The sequence below is a fragment of the Drosophila nasuta genome, chromosome 2L, assembly GCF_023558535.2.
Source record: "Drosophila nasuta strain 15112-1781.00 chromosome 2L, ASM2355853v1, whole genome shotgun sequence".
Classification (NCBI taxonomy): Eukaryota; Metazoa; Arthropoda; class Insecta; order Diptera; family Drosophilidae; genus Drosophila; species Drosophila nasuta.
In genome coordinates, this window is record NC_083455.1 from 23,451,634 (window position 1) to 23,465,475 (window position 13,842).

The following is a 13,842-nucleotide window of genomic DNA, read 5'->3' on the forward strand; positions in this document are numbered from 1 at the left end:
AGTTTAACACACAGAAGGTCACACAACCTTACACTTGAGCTTTAGGGATCGATAACACTAACGATTGAAGTGAACTAAAGCGCGTCATTTAAATTATGGCATTTATTTACTTAATACACTAAGCATGCATAAAACCTGCGACAAGATTATCTCGTTTCCTTTCAGCTGCTGCAGTAAAATCCCAATTGACCAGTCCATGCGTTCCAAAGACCACGCTATTAGGTCTCTCCGGCACTGTATCAAAGTCCAATACACCATCATCAATCGGCTCGCCGCACTCTAAAATAAAATTGTGTAGCATGCAGGTGGCCGAAACAACAATTGTGGCAAGCTCCAGCGTAGCGATCTCGAGCGATTCCAAACGTCTAAAGCGCGAAATTAAAGCAGCAAACGCTCTTTTCGCCGGCGCATTCCACGAACGAATAGCCTGATTAAAGCGCATATGACAGGGACTCAACTTTCGATTTTTCTCTGTGAACGGTGTCATCAGATTGAGCAACAGTGGATACATCGTTTCGCCTACGAGATGCTTGTGTGGCGGCATCAGCGGTTCTACAGGGTCAATTAGTCGCTCGAAGAGTTCACTCTTTAGCAAAATACACTGCAGGTCTGGCACATCAATATGGATGTCTAGAAATCGACTGTGCTCATCACACACAGCCTGCAGTGCCAATGCCTCAATGTGACGCTGACCCTCTTCCACCTTTACCAACAGCTTTAGCGGAATGCGGCACTCATCTATGACACCGACGACGTCTGGCAGTATGTCAATGCGCTCAGTTGTACAGGCAACATCCTTATCTAACCACTTTACATAGCGAGGCAAAAGGGCAGCAAAGGCAGCAGTTACCCACTTAAAGATCTCATGACCGGAACTCTTTGATATGGCAAAAGTCTCACCAACTTCGCGGAATGACCTGCTGTTTTTGAAAAGAATATGTATAATTTAAAATAATATAAATAAAAACATCCACTTATGTATATTCATACTTGCCACTGAGAAGTGTTAGCGTATACAATAGTTTCTCTGGCAGACACATCTGTCCAATGGGCTGCATATGCTCTGCTCCTGCAATTGCTTTGCCCACAACGCGTAAAAGCATCTGAATTATGCAAGTAGATAAAAACACACATATTCACAGCAGAACAAACTGCTCACCTCAAAGCTGCTTCGCTCCATGCGAAATTGTTCCTTAAACTGATCCTCCTGGCATCTTGGGATTGTATTCTCTTCATCTGGTTCAGTCTTAATTTTTTTGGCGTCGGCAAACACTTTTAGTGCGCCATCCTCGGTGGTCAACCGCACCGCTTCGGCCACAAGGGGGCTCACATCTTCGTCCAAAAAGAAATTGATCATAAACGCTTTATGAGCACGCGCGTTCATTTCATTTAAAGCATTAAAATAAGGCAGAAAAATGTAAACAACAATTACACTGCGAAAACATTAGAAATGGCAAGGTAAAGCAGTAATATTTATCGATACTACTTTCTAAACAAAACTTTGGATATCGATAGCAAATATTATGCTGGGTGACCGTTAACGGTGAATTCCATAAGGTAATGTATGTATATCAAATGATTTAAATTGAATAATAAAGATTGAACTTCTTACAAATTCTATATTTTTGTGTGTTTGCAGAATGTTAAATGTAAAATTTAACATTAGTATATTTTCTAATGTGGGTTGGGATATTGGAAGGTTTTAGCCGCGGTCACACTGAACATATGATTAGGCTCACAAACGAACTGGTATAGATGAACGACGACGTCAGGGGAACCAACCTTAGTTCGTTCCAAATTAGAAATGTTAAAAAGTTTGTAGAAAGGCCAAGGCCCGTTGCATTTGCATTTTGCCAATATTAAATTATTAAAATTGGGCATCCGTATCGGTATCAACGACAGCAACATTAGCAGCGAACAAAGGCCAATAATAAGCACAAGTGCAGCAAGCAGCAGCAGCAATAAACAAAAGACCACAAAGGCCCCCAACTAATAAAAACAACAACAACGACAACAAAAGCTGCTGCAAAATGGAGGCGGAAGGTCTGACAAATGAGCAAACCGACAAAGTGCTACAATTTCAGGACTTGACGGGTATCGAGGACATGAACATTTGTCGCGACGTTCTCATACGCCATCAGTGGGACCTCGAGGTAAGTTCCAAACTCCAATTAGCATACACACACACACACACTGAGCAATTCGTGAACAAATTGGCAGGTGGCGTTTCAGGAGCAGATGAACATACGCGAAGGACGACCCACCATGCTGACAGCGTCGACGGATGTGCGTGCTCCAACTGTGATCAACGATCATTTCCTGCAACAGATCTTCTCGGCAAATATGCCGGGCAGTCGTTCGGTGAGCCGAGTGCCCAGCATTGGGCCAATGCCTCGCAGTTTCACCGGTATCATTGGCTATGTGATCAACTTTGTGTTCCAATACTTTTACTCCACACTCTCCGGAATTGTGCGCGCTCTGGTCAACATTGGAGGCGGCAATGAGCCGCGTCTGGTCACAAATCCGCTAGATGATGTGCTCAAGTTCATACGCGAATATCAGGAGCGTTATCCTGAGCATCCCGTCTTCTATCAGGGCACCTATGCCCAGGCGTTGAACGATGCTAAGCAAGAGTTGCGTTTCCTTCTCGTTTATTTGCATCAAGATCCAAGCAGCAATCCAGATGTGGATTCATTTTGCCGCCAGACGCTATCCACACGTTCCGTCATCGAGTACATCAATGCGCACACGCTGCTTTGGGGCTGTGATGTGTCCACACCAGAAGGATATCGTGTCATGCAATCGCTAGCTGTGCGTGGTTATCCTGTAATGGTCGTAATAATGCTACGAGCCAATCGCATGTCGGTTGTGGGTCGGCTGGAAGGCGATTGCACTTCGGAAGAGCTTCTGCGACGTCTGCAATCAGTGATTGCCTTCAATGAAGTGTGGCTGAGTCAGGCGCGAAATGATCGACTGCAGCGCAACTTTACGCAGACGCTGCGACGACAGCAGGACGAGGCATATGAGCAGAGTCTGCTGGCGGACGAGGAGAAGGAGCGACAGCGTGAGAGGGAGCGCGATGCTGCACGGCAGCTTCTGGAGGCTGAAGAGCGTGCGCGACGGGATGTGGAATTGCGCAAGGAGGAGATTGCTCGGTTAAAGATTGAGTTGGCCAATCTCGTGCCCGATGAGCCGGCTGTGGATGCCGCCAATGCCATCGCTGTTGTATTTAAGTTGCCCAATGGTGTTCGGTTGGAGCGTCGTTTCCAGCAGACAAATTCCATACTGGTAAGAAGTCATATTCACATTTTAAAGTATATTATAATTTATCGCATTGCTTGCAGGATGTGTATCATTTCCTTTTCTGTCATCCCGAGTCGCCGGATGAATTTGAAATCACAACGAATTTTCCCAAGCGTGTTCTCTATTCCAAAACAGTTGTGGATGCCGCTGAGGGATCGGCAAATGAGATCGTCAATAAAACCCTTAAGGATGTGGGATTGAAGAACCGCGAGGTGCTCTTTGTCAACGACCTGGAAGCGTAACCAACCACCAAACCAAACACAACTCTCACAAAAGAACACACATTTAAAAAATCTAAACTAAAATCATGGTGTTACCAACAAAATACGTATTACCAAAAAAAACAAAAAAATAGAAAGAACACTAAACAAAACTTGAGCCAAGTTTGAAGGAGTACGAACCCACACAATAGACATATTCCTAATTTAATCATGAATATATATAATTATATATAAACATAATTGTTTAATAATAATTAGGTGGACTTTCGTCAAACTTTTCCCATAAACTAAATTTAAATCTTTAGTTTCTCCTTTTTCCCTTACATCAATCAATGTTGCTTTAGCTGTACTTACACACACACATTTGAATAATTTTAACAATTAAATAGACATGAAGACAGTTGTAATAATACAAAATACAAACATTTGTTGAACGGCTTTCGTAGACTATGCAAATGCAATATTCAAATTTGGTTAGTTTTTGATTGCAGCGCGTAAAACAAATATCGCGAGTATCGATTATTGAACACGCAGACTAGATGCACAGGGTGACTCGGGCAAATAGAATTTAATATACTTTTTGTGGAGAAATTGAAATAAAAAGTGTTTTTTTTTAGAAAAAATATAAACAAAATTGAAATTTTAGATTAAGCTTCAATTAAAAAAAAGGAAAACTAAATAATTTATAATGAAAAATCTGTTTAAAGACAATATACCAAAATACTCCGTTTCCAATGTAACCAAACTGCTAATTAAAATTGAATATTCTGCAAACGTACTTGCGGTCACACAGGTCATCAACATAAAGTGGATGACTAAAAAGCCACACACTCAAAAAAACACAAATAAAACAGAGCAGTGTGCGGTATTAAAATAAACGATCCTCTACACTGGACACTCACGGTGGACGTTACACGGATTCCGAGGAAGACAACGACACTTGGCAGACGACAGACGAACGTGCGCGTCTCTTGCCCCACGTTGCTCGTGAGGAAACATCAAAGAATTTTAGCTTACGACCAAAATTAAGACAATTAGCATCTCAGCTGTTTGACAACGAGGAAGTGCAACAATTCACGCGTGGACTACGTCAAGTTAATTACCAGAGGCTAGCGCAAGAAGTGCAGCAGAAAAACAACACTAATCGCAAGCAATACTCCAACTTCAAGAGCAAAATGACAACGCCATCAACGTCTTCCTCCGTTGGCGATGCGGCTGCCGCATTGTCCGGCAATCTGCAGTTGCCTCCGCTCCGCACGCTGGATGACTTTGTCCTGGGTTCGGCACGCTTCCAGCTGCCCAATCTCAAGGACTTTGACAAGTGGGGCAATCGTGTGGTCAAGAATCTGCTGTACTATCAAACCAACTATTTCCTCGTCTTTCTCGCCATCTACGGTGTGATGATTGCCTTCAATCCGACGAAAATCCTTAGTGGTTTGATCGTGCAAGCCCTGCTCATTGCCATCATTTGGCAATTCTTTAGCAGCAAGTCGAAGACCAGCTTTATTGCCAGCCGCCTCACCGGAGGCAATCAGATCCTTGCCGCCCAGCAGGCACAACAGAAGTGGTACATCTTGGCAGGCGCCTTGTTGGCCAGCTATTTGTTTTTTGCATTTGATGAGTGCAGTGCTGTTGACGGCCTTCACGCTGCTGTTGCCCATCTCGGTGACGTTTATACACGCCTCGTTGAGGCTGCGCAACATCAAGAACAAGCTGGCCAATACCATCGAGAGCTTTGGACCCTCGACTCCAATGGGCGCTCTGCTCGATGCTCTCAATGTGCGCGCCGATGCGGTGTTGAACTAATTGATGTTGCAGCCGATGATGTTGTTGACGACCTTTTCATTTTTAAAAGTTATGCATGCTGATTATGCTTCAAATCACCTGTACTGTATTTTTGATCTTTCGTTTTTTTTTACAATGTTTAAATATGATTTTATTACACATGTATTTTTCTATGCGATACTCGATAAATAATAATAGTATATATATATGGTACATATAAAAAATGTCAAATAAAGTTGTCCCTTCACATATATCGTTACATCAGTGAGTAATTTATTAATGTGCAATATGGCGAGCAACAATATAAATTTTAAAGACTGGAATATTTTGTTAATCCTGCAATTGATATTTAAAAATGCTTCAAAATCAGCAGCTAAACTAAAGCTACTTTAAATTCATGCTGACATTTAAGAGTAAGCAATTATTTCATTAAATCAGTGAGTAATTTATGAATATACAACGTGGCCCTTGACGATAATGCTAATGACTCAATTAATTTGTCGATTCTGATATTAATTGCGCCACTTTTGATTATTGTTACTATTGACGTTAGATGAGTAAACAAAATTTAAATTAATCTGAGAACTATAAATTTAGTTGATTGTATTATAAATTCATATTTCCTATTATTTTTTTTATATATATTATACTTTTCTTGAATGTTGTAAGGGAGAGCAGAAGTTTATTTATATGGTCTATGTTGCTTCACTTCCAAGACATAGATAATATATCTACTAAATTACGATTACAATTTATAATGAATAATTGTACTCATTCATATTGTTGCTTGTATCATTGTATCTCATCATTGCCTTTATCTTGTGAAAGATGGGCGACTGGATAAAAGGTCTTTTCATACTGCTTTTCAAGAATATGTGGTACTAACTATTTTCTGGACATGCCCGTAACGCTGACGTAGTGGTAATGATAAGAGATTCCAGCACATAGTATGCCTTATCAATGCTGCCTAGTAAAGGGTGTTGACTGAATACCTCAACACTGTTCAGGTTCGCACATGGCTGAACACCCCTGTTCAACCTTTTAGAGAGAGATAAAATCTGTTATTATGTCTGCAGTTGAAATGCTAGATGTTTATTATATTTTTAATTTATGTTAAATATATATATATTTAAACGTTTCAACGTGAATAACATTTATTTTAACACTATTGATCAAATTTCCGTTAAAAACCAGTTCAAAAATACCCAAGAATCACTTCGCTTTTAGTATTTTATACCAACAAGTATCGAGTACATGTCTCATACGAAATTGAGGGTAAAATAACTGTTATCTACTTTAATAACACATAAATCCAAATTCGTTTACAAGCTTTGTTCTTTTTAAACTTGCACATTTCGTATAGTCATAATGTCAAATCATATTTGGCAAAAGAAAACGTCGCAACTTTGGCATTGATCGCATTACTCTCCAGTTGTTACCCTGAACTTGAACTAATCAAACATGACCCAGCTATTGTTGGATGCCGATTGCCTTCTAGAAATATTACCAAATGAGTGGCCTATTTTACAAAATCTGTACGCATCGAAAAAAAATGAATCTACTGGATACAATTTAATACAAAATTATATTGAATGGGCCGAAAAGAAGCTCAACTTGGATGTCAAATGCTTTTCGCTCGATGAAGACTGGAGAAAAGACGGTACTTTTATCATGATAGTAAGCACTAAAATAATATAATGCAGCGGTGCTCAACGCCTATACACTGAGTGCACTTTTGTTTTTGTAGATGCCCTGTGCTGATGTGTAGTGCGCCCATATGTACATGCGGAACAAAAACAATTTTGGTTGTTTCTCCATTACATCTCTTTCCGTCGTCACGCTTCGCTGACCACAATGTATTTTGTTTTTGTTTTTTCCTTTTTTCGCTGTGAACCATTGTAAGTGTTATGTTAAATTTTTTGGCGGGTCAGAAAAATGAGTGATGAATTGGAGAGCAAAAAAACTTTAAATGTGAAGTTCAATGCGTAATATGCTTCGTAGTTCTGGATGTAAACACAAAGACATTATATTCTAATGAATATAACACATTAATATTTAAAGTCTGTGCGTTTAAATTGATATGCTATTTATTTAACTACTTTAAGGCGAAGCATCGCGGAAATCTGGAAAATGTCTATTTTAACACATTAAGTAAAGATCTTGATCGTTTGATGGGATTACTCTTTGCTTTTACAACCCAGACGAAAACTTCTATATATTTTTATGGCTATGGAGAACGATTAAAGCCAGCAGTTGATGATTGCATAGGGAAACTTGCGCCTAAGAAGTTCCATGAAAGTTTAAAGACAGCTTGGTACAGAGCCAGCAAGGAATTGGTTGCCACATTCTCAACAGAGTAAGAATTAAGGACTTGAATAATATTTTAATCTAATGCTCAAGAAAAGCACAAATTGTTGAATAGAAAACACCTGACATAAAAATCCTCATTTCTTGGAATAATCATGGAATAAGGAATTTTATCTAAGTGCTGAAGTATTATAATAAAAACTATAAATTAACCTACAAGCTGAAATTTTGCATCTTTCTAAAAAGAACTAAAAATATTATTTAACATTCTTTCCCCAAAGAGTTCCATCTGGCATAACTTTGCGAAAATTGGAGATTAAAGACGCTGTGACTGTAAATGAACTATGGCCTCATAATGGCAAGGAAACTATTAAATTTGTAAAACATGCGATAGAAAATGATTTAACTATAGCAGCCTGTGATAGTAATGGAAGACTAATAGCTTGGTGCTTGAGGTAAGTTTGCAACTATCTTAAATTATATAATAATCAAATAATAAAATATTACTTACAGATTGCCGTTGGGTTCATTGGGTCTGCTGCAAGTTATGTCATCCCAAAGGCGTTTGGGATTCGGCAGTTTAATGGTGCGTGTTCTATCAAAGAAGATTGCAGAACAGAACCTCGACGTTTTTGCTCCTGTGGTCACCGAGAATACGCCATCGCGACGAATGTTTGAGAAATTGGGATTCGAGAAAATAGATGAAATATATTGGACGCTCGAAGAATATTAACAAGATTTTGAATAATTAAGTCCTGAATAATTCAAGTCCTGAGTATGGATAATAACAAATTTGTAAACATTACTAATCCTTCGAAAAGATTTCATTTATAATATATATTTAATTTAAGTTGTATAATTACAAAAAACAGCTACTCGAAGCTCTAAAAAAAACTTATAAATGTTACAGAAAAATTATGAATTTTTTTTTCAATAAAGTTTTCAGTTAGAATTTGCCAAAAATTCTGAAGACCTATGTTGTTCTGGTGGTATTTAGTTCTACAATACAAGTTTTTTTTTTAATATTTTCATGTAGTTTAACAAATGCAATAATACTTTTTAAAATTTACTTTCAATATAATTTTGAACCTTCTAGTTCTTTTTGCCATTCCAAGACATTATTTAAAAAAAAAAAAACCACAACGAAAATCTGCAAGTGCAATCGATTATTTCCAAACAGACCCGAGTCTCTGCTCTGTAGTAGTTCAAATCAATATTATGGTTCATGCTGAGAGCATTTCAAGCAAAATGTTAAGGTACTAATATGCGTACCGTACGTATGTATGTACTCTTCTTCTCTTGTGTAACAGACGTACTATAAAAATAGGCCATCCACGGACTTTTGAGCTTTCGAAAAGTGCCATCATTATTGTAGTGCTCAGTTCTTCGAAAGTATTATTAGGGAGACAAACATGACAACGTCGTTGAACGTAATAAATTCGCATTGCCCCCTCATTGAGATAACGCCAAATAATTGGGAAATTTTATTGGATATTTACTCGTCGAAACGCATCGAACCGAATGGATATAATTTAATCAAAAATTTCATCAAATGGATTGAAAAGAATCCCGAATTGGATATCAAGTGTTATTCGCTGGACGAAGACTGGAAAACCGATGGCACTTTCATAATGATTGTAATTGTTGATGTTCTATTGTTATGTGTATTCGATATATAGTATATAAATGTATGTGTTCTATGTGTGTGTTTAAGGTGAACCATGGGACAGCTCAAAAGTTTGTCTACTTCAATACGCTGAGCGAGAATCTGGATCGTTTGATCAAATTGCTCTTCGGTTATACAACTAATGCCAAAGCATACTATTTTCTATATGGTTATGGAGAACGTTTGAAGCCCACAATCGATGAAAACATGCAAATTTTCGGACACACACAGCTCGACACTTTACAGACAATTTGGTACAGAGCCAACAAAGAGGTTGTAACCACCTTTTCCATAGAGTAAACAAAGAAATTGTGAAAGTAGAGAGAGAATGATTACAATTAATTTCCTATATATGTTCTAGACCTCCTTCGGGGATTAGTTTGCGCACATTGGGAAACTGCGGATGCGGAAATCGTTAATGAATTATGGCCACATCGGGCGGAACGAACTATTGAGTTTGTAAAACATTTGATAGATCATAATATATCTATTGGTGCCTGTGATAGCAATGGCAAATTGATAGCCTGGTGCTTAAGGTGAGTCATTATAATACTGATATAGTAATACATTAATGAGGTGCTTACAGATTGCCGTTGGGTTCGTTGGGTATGCTGCATGTGGTTGCCTCTCAGAGGCGTCTCGGCTTGGGCAGCTTGATGGTGCGCTGCCTGTCCAAAAAAGATTGCCGAGCACAACGACGAAGTGTTGGCTTCCGTGGTTCCCGAGAACATGCCGTCCCGCGAAATGTTTGAGAAACTGGGATTTCGGCAGATCGATAATGTTTATTGGACTTCCGGCAGTGCCACAAAATAAGAATCTGTTAAAATATGTATAAAGAAAAGATCAGTGCTTAGCTATGAATTAAAGTATTTTTAGTTATTTCTAATTATTAATATTATTCTTTGTTTTGTTGTTGCTGCGCGACTATTTCTGATCTATTACTCTTGCCTTCTCTGTCGCACAGCCACCTGTCGCACTCTTTGATATATTGACCACTGAGCGAGTGCGGAGAGCGTGACGCCGTGACGTCACATTAAGAGAGTGCGCAAGGGCTGCTGACTAATCTGCATGCAGTTCACCACGCTGCTTATCCAATTTTATGCTTCAGTGCGTTGACAACCTCGCAGAGAGGCGGACATGGCACCGCATGCGTTGGTCGAGATATTGCCCAGTGAATGGAACAATTTACTCGAACTCTATGCGCAGCGAAGAACTGAATCCACTGGATATAATTTGATAAAGAATTATATCAAATGGATTGAGCAAGAACCCGACTTCAATGTCAAATGCTTCTCGCTGGATGGCGACTGGAAAAGTGACGGCACTTTTTTAATGATTGTAAGAATGTATATACAAAAACATTAAAAGAATGTTTATCACTCACAATATTTATGTGCAGGTAATCAATGATGCCAAGTACAAATTTGTGTTCTTCAACACGCTCAGCGATAATCTAGAGCGTTTGACAAAGTCGTTGATCTGCTTAACACGTGAACCGGGCGATTACAAGCTACACGATTATGGAGCGCGTCTCTTGCCGGCAATGGAAGCGTATCGAAGAGAGTTGGCACCAAAGCAATTTGCCACCACACAGGCAGCTTGGTACCGAGCAAGCAAGGAGACTGTTGCAGGATTTTCAACAGAGTATGTTTAAGAGTAATTTGCAATGCTTTTGCACAGCGCACTTAAGAGATTTATATTTGATTTGCACAGGCCACCTGCTGGCATTTCATTGCGCAGCTTGCAGGCTGAGGATGTGCTAACTGTAAACACCATTTGGCGATACGGCACAGAGAATACTCTGGCGTTTATTAAGCGCTTAATATCGTACAATGTTTCAGTGGGAGCCTTTGATGCAGAGGGCAAATTACTCGCCTGTTGCTTGAGGTGAGTTTGCTCAAAACTCACCACTTTACAGTTCTAATAACTTTTGCTCAACACAGACTTCCCATTGGTGCATTGGGCGTGCTGCATGTGCTCGACTCTCATCGACGCCTTGGCCTTGGCAGTTTAATGGTCCGTTGTCTGTCTAAGAAGATCGCAGCACTGGATGAGGAAGTGCTCGCTCCCGTTGTTGTTGAGAATACGGCTTCGAGGCAAATGTTTGAGAAATTGGGCTTTATGAAAATTGATACCATTTATTGGACCAATTGATAAGCTTAATTCATTCGAAAACCCAAGTATTGCTATCAAACAAATATTGATTGATATTGCCTTGGTAAGCATTGAGTAGCTACATCTCTCTTGCTCACACGCACACACATTGACATTGACCCTACTTATTGTTTCTCTTAAGTTTCTTAAGGCACTCTCATTTTAAGAGAGCTCAAAAGTTTTTTTTTGTTTGCATTGTGCCAAAAATATAATTGATAAAAGTGTGCAAGCATAGACATTTATTTCTTTTGTTGATTAGTAAATCAATTAAGCAAATAAATATTTAAACAGAAAGTAATCTATAAAAATAATCAAGTTTATCTACAAATAGCAGTAGAAAATTAACTTCCACAATTCTCTACTGTGCATTAAATACAGTTCCTACTGTAACCCACACACATTTATAGCATCTTTTTTTGCAATTCGCCTCTCTCGCTATAATAAAGCGCTTTTATGGTTCTCTTAAGTTGCAGCGTCTGAGAAATTCGCAAGTTTTGCGCTCAGTTGTTGCACTGCCTTTCAATTAAACAGACATGTCTCTGCAGTTGGAAACAATTTCGCATTCCCTTGTCGAATTATCGCCAAATGAATGGAAAATTTTGCTCGATCTGTACTCAACGAAAAGAACTGAATCTACTGGATATAATTTAATAAGTAATTTCATCAAATGGATTGCAAGGAATCCTGAATTAAATATCAAGTGCTTTGCCCTGGACGATGGATGGAAGAAAGACGGCACTTTTATAATGATCGTAAATTTGCAATGATATCAAAAGAATTCTACGTGATGGTCATAAAACGATATTATACTTTATAGGTAGACCATGGTGGGGTCCAGAAGAATGTCTACTTCAACACGATAACCGAGAATCTGGATCACCTGATCAAATTACTTTTCAGCTATACAACTGATGCCAAGCCATATTTACTCTATGGATATGGAGAACGTTTGAAGCCGGCCGTGGATGCATATATAAAGAAATATGATCAAGAGCGAATGGAGACGGCACAAACAGCTTGGTATCGGGCTACTAAAGAGATCGTAGCAACCTTCTCCATAGAGTGAGCAGAGAAATTGCCAGACTTAAGAGAGTTTGTAAAATAACTTATATAATATATTCTAGACCTCCAGCGGATATAACACTGCGAAAACTGGAGATTGGAGATGCTGAGACTGTAAACGAAATATGGCCACATCGGGCCGAGGGTTCTGTTGAATTTGTAAAGCTTTTAATAGAAAATAATATATCTGTTGGGGCCTGTGATAAGAATGGCACATTGATAGCCTGGTGCTTGAGGTGAACTGGAGAATTGTTTGCAACTTATATATGAACGTATAATAAGATAATAATTGCTTACAGATTGCCGTTGGGTTCATTGGGTCTACTCCAAGTTGTAGCTACCCATAAACGTCTCGGTCTGGGAAGTCTGATGGTGAGATATCTATCGAAGAAAATTGCTGAACTTGGGGATGAAGTTCTCTCTCCTGTGGTCACCGAGAATACTCCATCACGTCGTATGTTTGAGAAACTGGGATTTGAGAAAATAGATAACGTATATTGGACAATTCCAATAGTTTAATAGGGCTGTAAATAAATCAAAAGGTTGTGAAAACGAAAATTACTAATTAACTGAAAATATTATATATGGTGTATAATAAATCTACATCTTAATTATTGCACATTAAGGTTGTCAAATGTTATTCACATTGGGGTTCAATAAGTTCAGTAAAGTATTATGTTACGCACATCAATAGTGGGGTATTCATTATGGGGATTAGCATTTTTCTGAGCAAAAGAATGAGAAGGGGGAAACACCTGCAAAAACCTAAGTGAGGCAAGCGAACTTTCCCAGTGAACCCCAGATGGCTTATGACAAATCTTTAGATGCAAAACAAACATCAATAAATCAAAGCAAAATATTACCAATATCGGCTTTTGGTTGCGCTTTTTAAAGCGAGTCATAAATATTTGCTCAAACAGTTATGGCCGAAAAGCTATTAGAATTCTCCCCGCTCACAAACCCACACATACACGCACACACTCACACTCACGCACAGAAAGTGAGTGAGAAAAAGAGACGGAGAGCTTGAAGAGCAACAAACTAGCCTAACCAGAATATCCGCAATCCGCAGAACTACGTCATAATCTCTATGGTAAATCTCCTAATGGGGGGAGGCTGTAGCAGTTACATTTAAACTGGATCACGGAAAGCACACACACACACACACATACGAGTGGAGTATTGTATTGTTAATGTAAACAGAACGGGGTATAACCCACAGCACAATTAATATGTAAGTCAGCAATGCAATATGACAATGAGTCGTCTCATCTTAGCTTATCGCACGTCATTACGCTCTCAGTGCTGAGAGAGCCCGAAGTCCAGCCGAACACAGCCGACCTC

The 13,842-nt window shown here is 39.1% G+C and overlaps 6 protein-coding genes across 10 annotated transcripts; 5 read left to right on the plus strand and 1 right to left on the minus strand.

Annotated features, from left to right (window-relative positions):
* Positions 1-57: 57 nt before the first annotated feature.
* On the minus strand, positions 58-8,217 carry LOC132798374 (uncharacterized). 2 transcript variants are annotated; one of them, XM_060810210.1, is made up of 4 exons: positions 8,128-8,217; positions 1,160-1,332; positions 991-1,103; positions 58-920 (listed from the first exon to the last, which is right to left on the minus strand). In XM_060810210.1, the coding sequence occupies exons 1-4, from the start codon at positions 8,144-8,146 to the stop codon at positions 119-121; spliced, it is 1,107 nt and encodes a 368-aa protein (XP_060666193.1). In that variant the 5' UTR covers positions 8,147-8,217; the 3' UTR covers positions 58-118. The 2 variants fall into 2 exon arrangements, with proteins under 2 accessions (XP_060666193.1, XP_060666185.1); XM_060810202.1 differs by lacking the exon at positions 8,128-8,217 and having other exon boundaries at positions 61-920; positions 1,160-1,577.
* LOC132798309 (FAS-associated factor 2) lies at positions 1,743-3,664 on the plus strand. Its single transcript, XM_060810123.1, has 3 exons — positions 1,743-2,153; positions 2,221-3,288; positions 3,345-3,664. The coding sequence occupies exons 1-3, from the start codon at positions 2,031-2,033 to the stop codon at positions 3,543-3,545; spliced, it is 1,392 nt and encodes a 463-aa protein (XP_060666106.1). The 5' UTR covers positions 1,743-2,030; the 3' UTR covers positions 3,546-3,664.
* Positions 4,295-5,568, plus strand: LOC132798461 (PRA1 family protein 3). The gene is given in 2 exon segments (XM_060810329.1): positions 4,295-5,128; positions 5,130-5,568. Coding segments are annotated over 2 exon segments (630 nt in total). The 5' UTR covers positions 4,295-4,699; the 3' UTR covers positions 5,331-5,568.
* Positions 6,584-8,386, plus strand: LOC132798387 (uncharacterized). Of its 3 annotated transcripts, XM_060810253.1 has the most exons (5): positions 6,872-6,986; positions 7,057-7,207; positions 7,415-7,665; positions 7,898-8,071; positions 8,130-8,386. In XM_060810253.1, exons 3-5 carry the CDS (start codon positions 7,481-7,483, stop codon positions 8,347-8,349), a joined length of 579 nt encoding a protein of 192 aa, XP_060666236.1. In that variant the 5' UTR covers positions 6,872-6,986; positions 7,057-7,207; positions 7,415-7,480; the 3' UTR covers positions 8,350-8,386. The 3 variants fall into 3 exon arrangements, with proteins under 3 accessions (XP_060666220.1, XP_060666236.1, XP_060666228.1); XM_060810237.1 differs by lacking the exon at positions 7,057-7,207 and having other exon boundaries at positions 6,584-6,986; XM_060810245.1 differs by lacking the exons at positions 6,872-6,986; positions 7,057-7,207 and adding an exon at positions 7,244-7,280.
* A 642-nt stretch (positions 8,387-9,028) lies between these two features.
* Positions 9,029-10,126, plus strand: LOC132798161 (uncharacterized). Its single transcript, XM_060809915.1, is given in 5 exon segments — positions 9,029-9,253; positions 9,331-9,463; positions 9,644-9,818; positions 9,869-9,956; positions 9,958-10,126. Coding segments are annotated over 5 exon segments (759 nt in total). The 3' UTR covers positions 10,096-10,126.
* A 275-nt stretch (positions 10,127-10,401) lies between these two features.
* LOC132798409 (uncharacterized) lies at positions 10,402-13,117 on the plus strand. Of its 2 annotated transcripts, XM_060810271.1 has the most exons (5): positions 10,402-10,620; positions 10,682-10,926; positions 10,996-11,169; positions 11,226-12,188; positions 12,254-12,373. In XM_060810271.1, the coding sequence occupies exons 1-4, from the start codon at positions 10,420-10,422 to the stop codon at positions 11,434-11,436; spliced, it is 831 nt and encodes a 276-aa protein (XP_060666254.1). In that variant the 5' UTR covers positions 10,402-10,419; the 3' UTR covers positions 11,437-12,188; positions 12,254-12,373. The 2 variants fall into 2 exon arrangements, with proteins under 2 accessions (XP_060666254.1, XP_060666247.1); XM_060810264.1 differs by lacking the exons at positions 10,402-10,620; positions 10,682-10,926; positions 10,996-11,169 and adding exons at positions 12,561-12,734; positions 12,798-13,117 and having other exon boundaries at positions 11,925-12,188; positions 12,254-12,498.
* Positions 13,118-13,842: the final 725 nt, after the last annotated feature.

Excerpts from the sequence above, each read along its gene's own strand:
- LOC132798374 (XM_060810202.1), bottom strand. The coding sequence starts at position 1,384 with ATGAACGCGCGTGCTCATAAAGCGTTTATGATCAATTTCTTTTTGGAC. Across the intron at positions 1,104-1,159 it reads TGGAGCGAAGCAGCTTTGAG|ATGCTTTTACGCGTTGTGGG; the intron begins GTGAGCAGTTTG and ends TGCATAATTCAG. Across the intron at positions 921-990 it reads CTAACACTTCTCAGTGGCAA|CAGGTCATTCCGCGAAGTTG; the intron begins GTATGAATATAC and ends TTTCAAAAACAG.
- LOC132798387 (XM_060810237.1), top strand. The coding sequence starts at position 6,771 with ATGACCCAGCTATTGTTGGATGCCGATTGCCTTCTAGAAATATTACCA. Across the intron at positions 6,987-7,414 it reads ACGGTACTTTTATCATGATA|GCGAAGCATCGCGGAAATCT; the intron begins GTAAGCACTAAA and ends AACTACTTTAAG. Across the intron at positions 8,072-8,129 it reads CTAATAGCTTGGTGCTTGAG|ATTGCCGTTGGGTTCATTGG; the intron begins GTAAGTTTGCAA and ends TATTACTTACAG.
- LOC132798309 (XM_060810123.1), top strand. The coding sequence starts at position 2,031 with ATGGAGGCGGAAGGTCTGACAAATGAGCAAACCGACAAAGTGCTACAA. Across the intron at positions 2,154-2,220 it reads GCCATCAGTGGGACCTCGAG|GTGGCGTTTCAGGAGCAGAT; the intron begins GTAAGTTCCAAA and ends ACAAATTGGCAG. Across the intron at positions 3,289-3,344 it reads AGCAGACAAATTCCATACTG|GATGTGTATCATTTCCTTTT; the intron begins GTAAGAAGTCAT and ends CATTGCTTGCAG.
- LOC132798409 (XM_060810264.1), top strand. The coding sequence starts at position 11,970 with ATGTCTCTGCAGTTGGAAACAATTTCGCATTCCCTTGTCGAATTATCG. Across the intron at positions 12,499-12,560 it reads GTAGCAACCTTCTCCATAGA|ACCTCCAGCGGATATAACAC; the intron begins GTGAGCAGAGAA and ends AATATATTCTAG. Across the intron at positions 12,735-12,797 it reads TTGATAGCCTGGTGCTTGAG|ATTGCCGTTGGGTTCATTGG; the intron begins GTGAACTGGAGA and ends AATTGCTTACAG.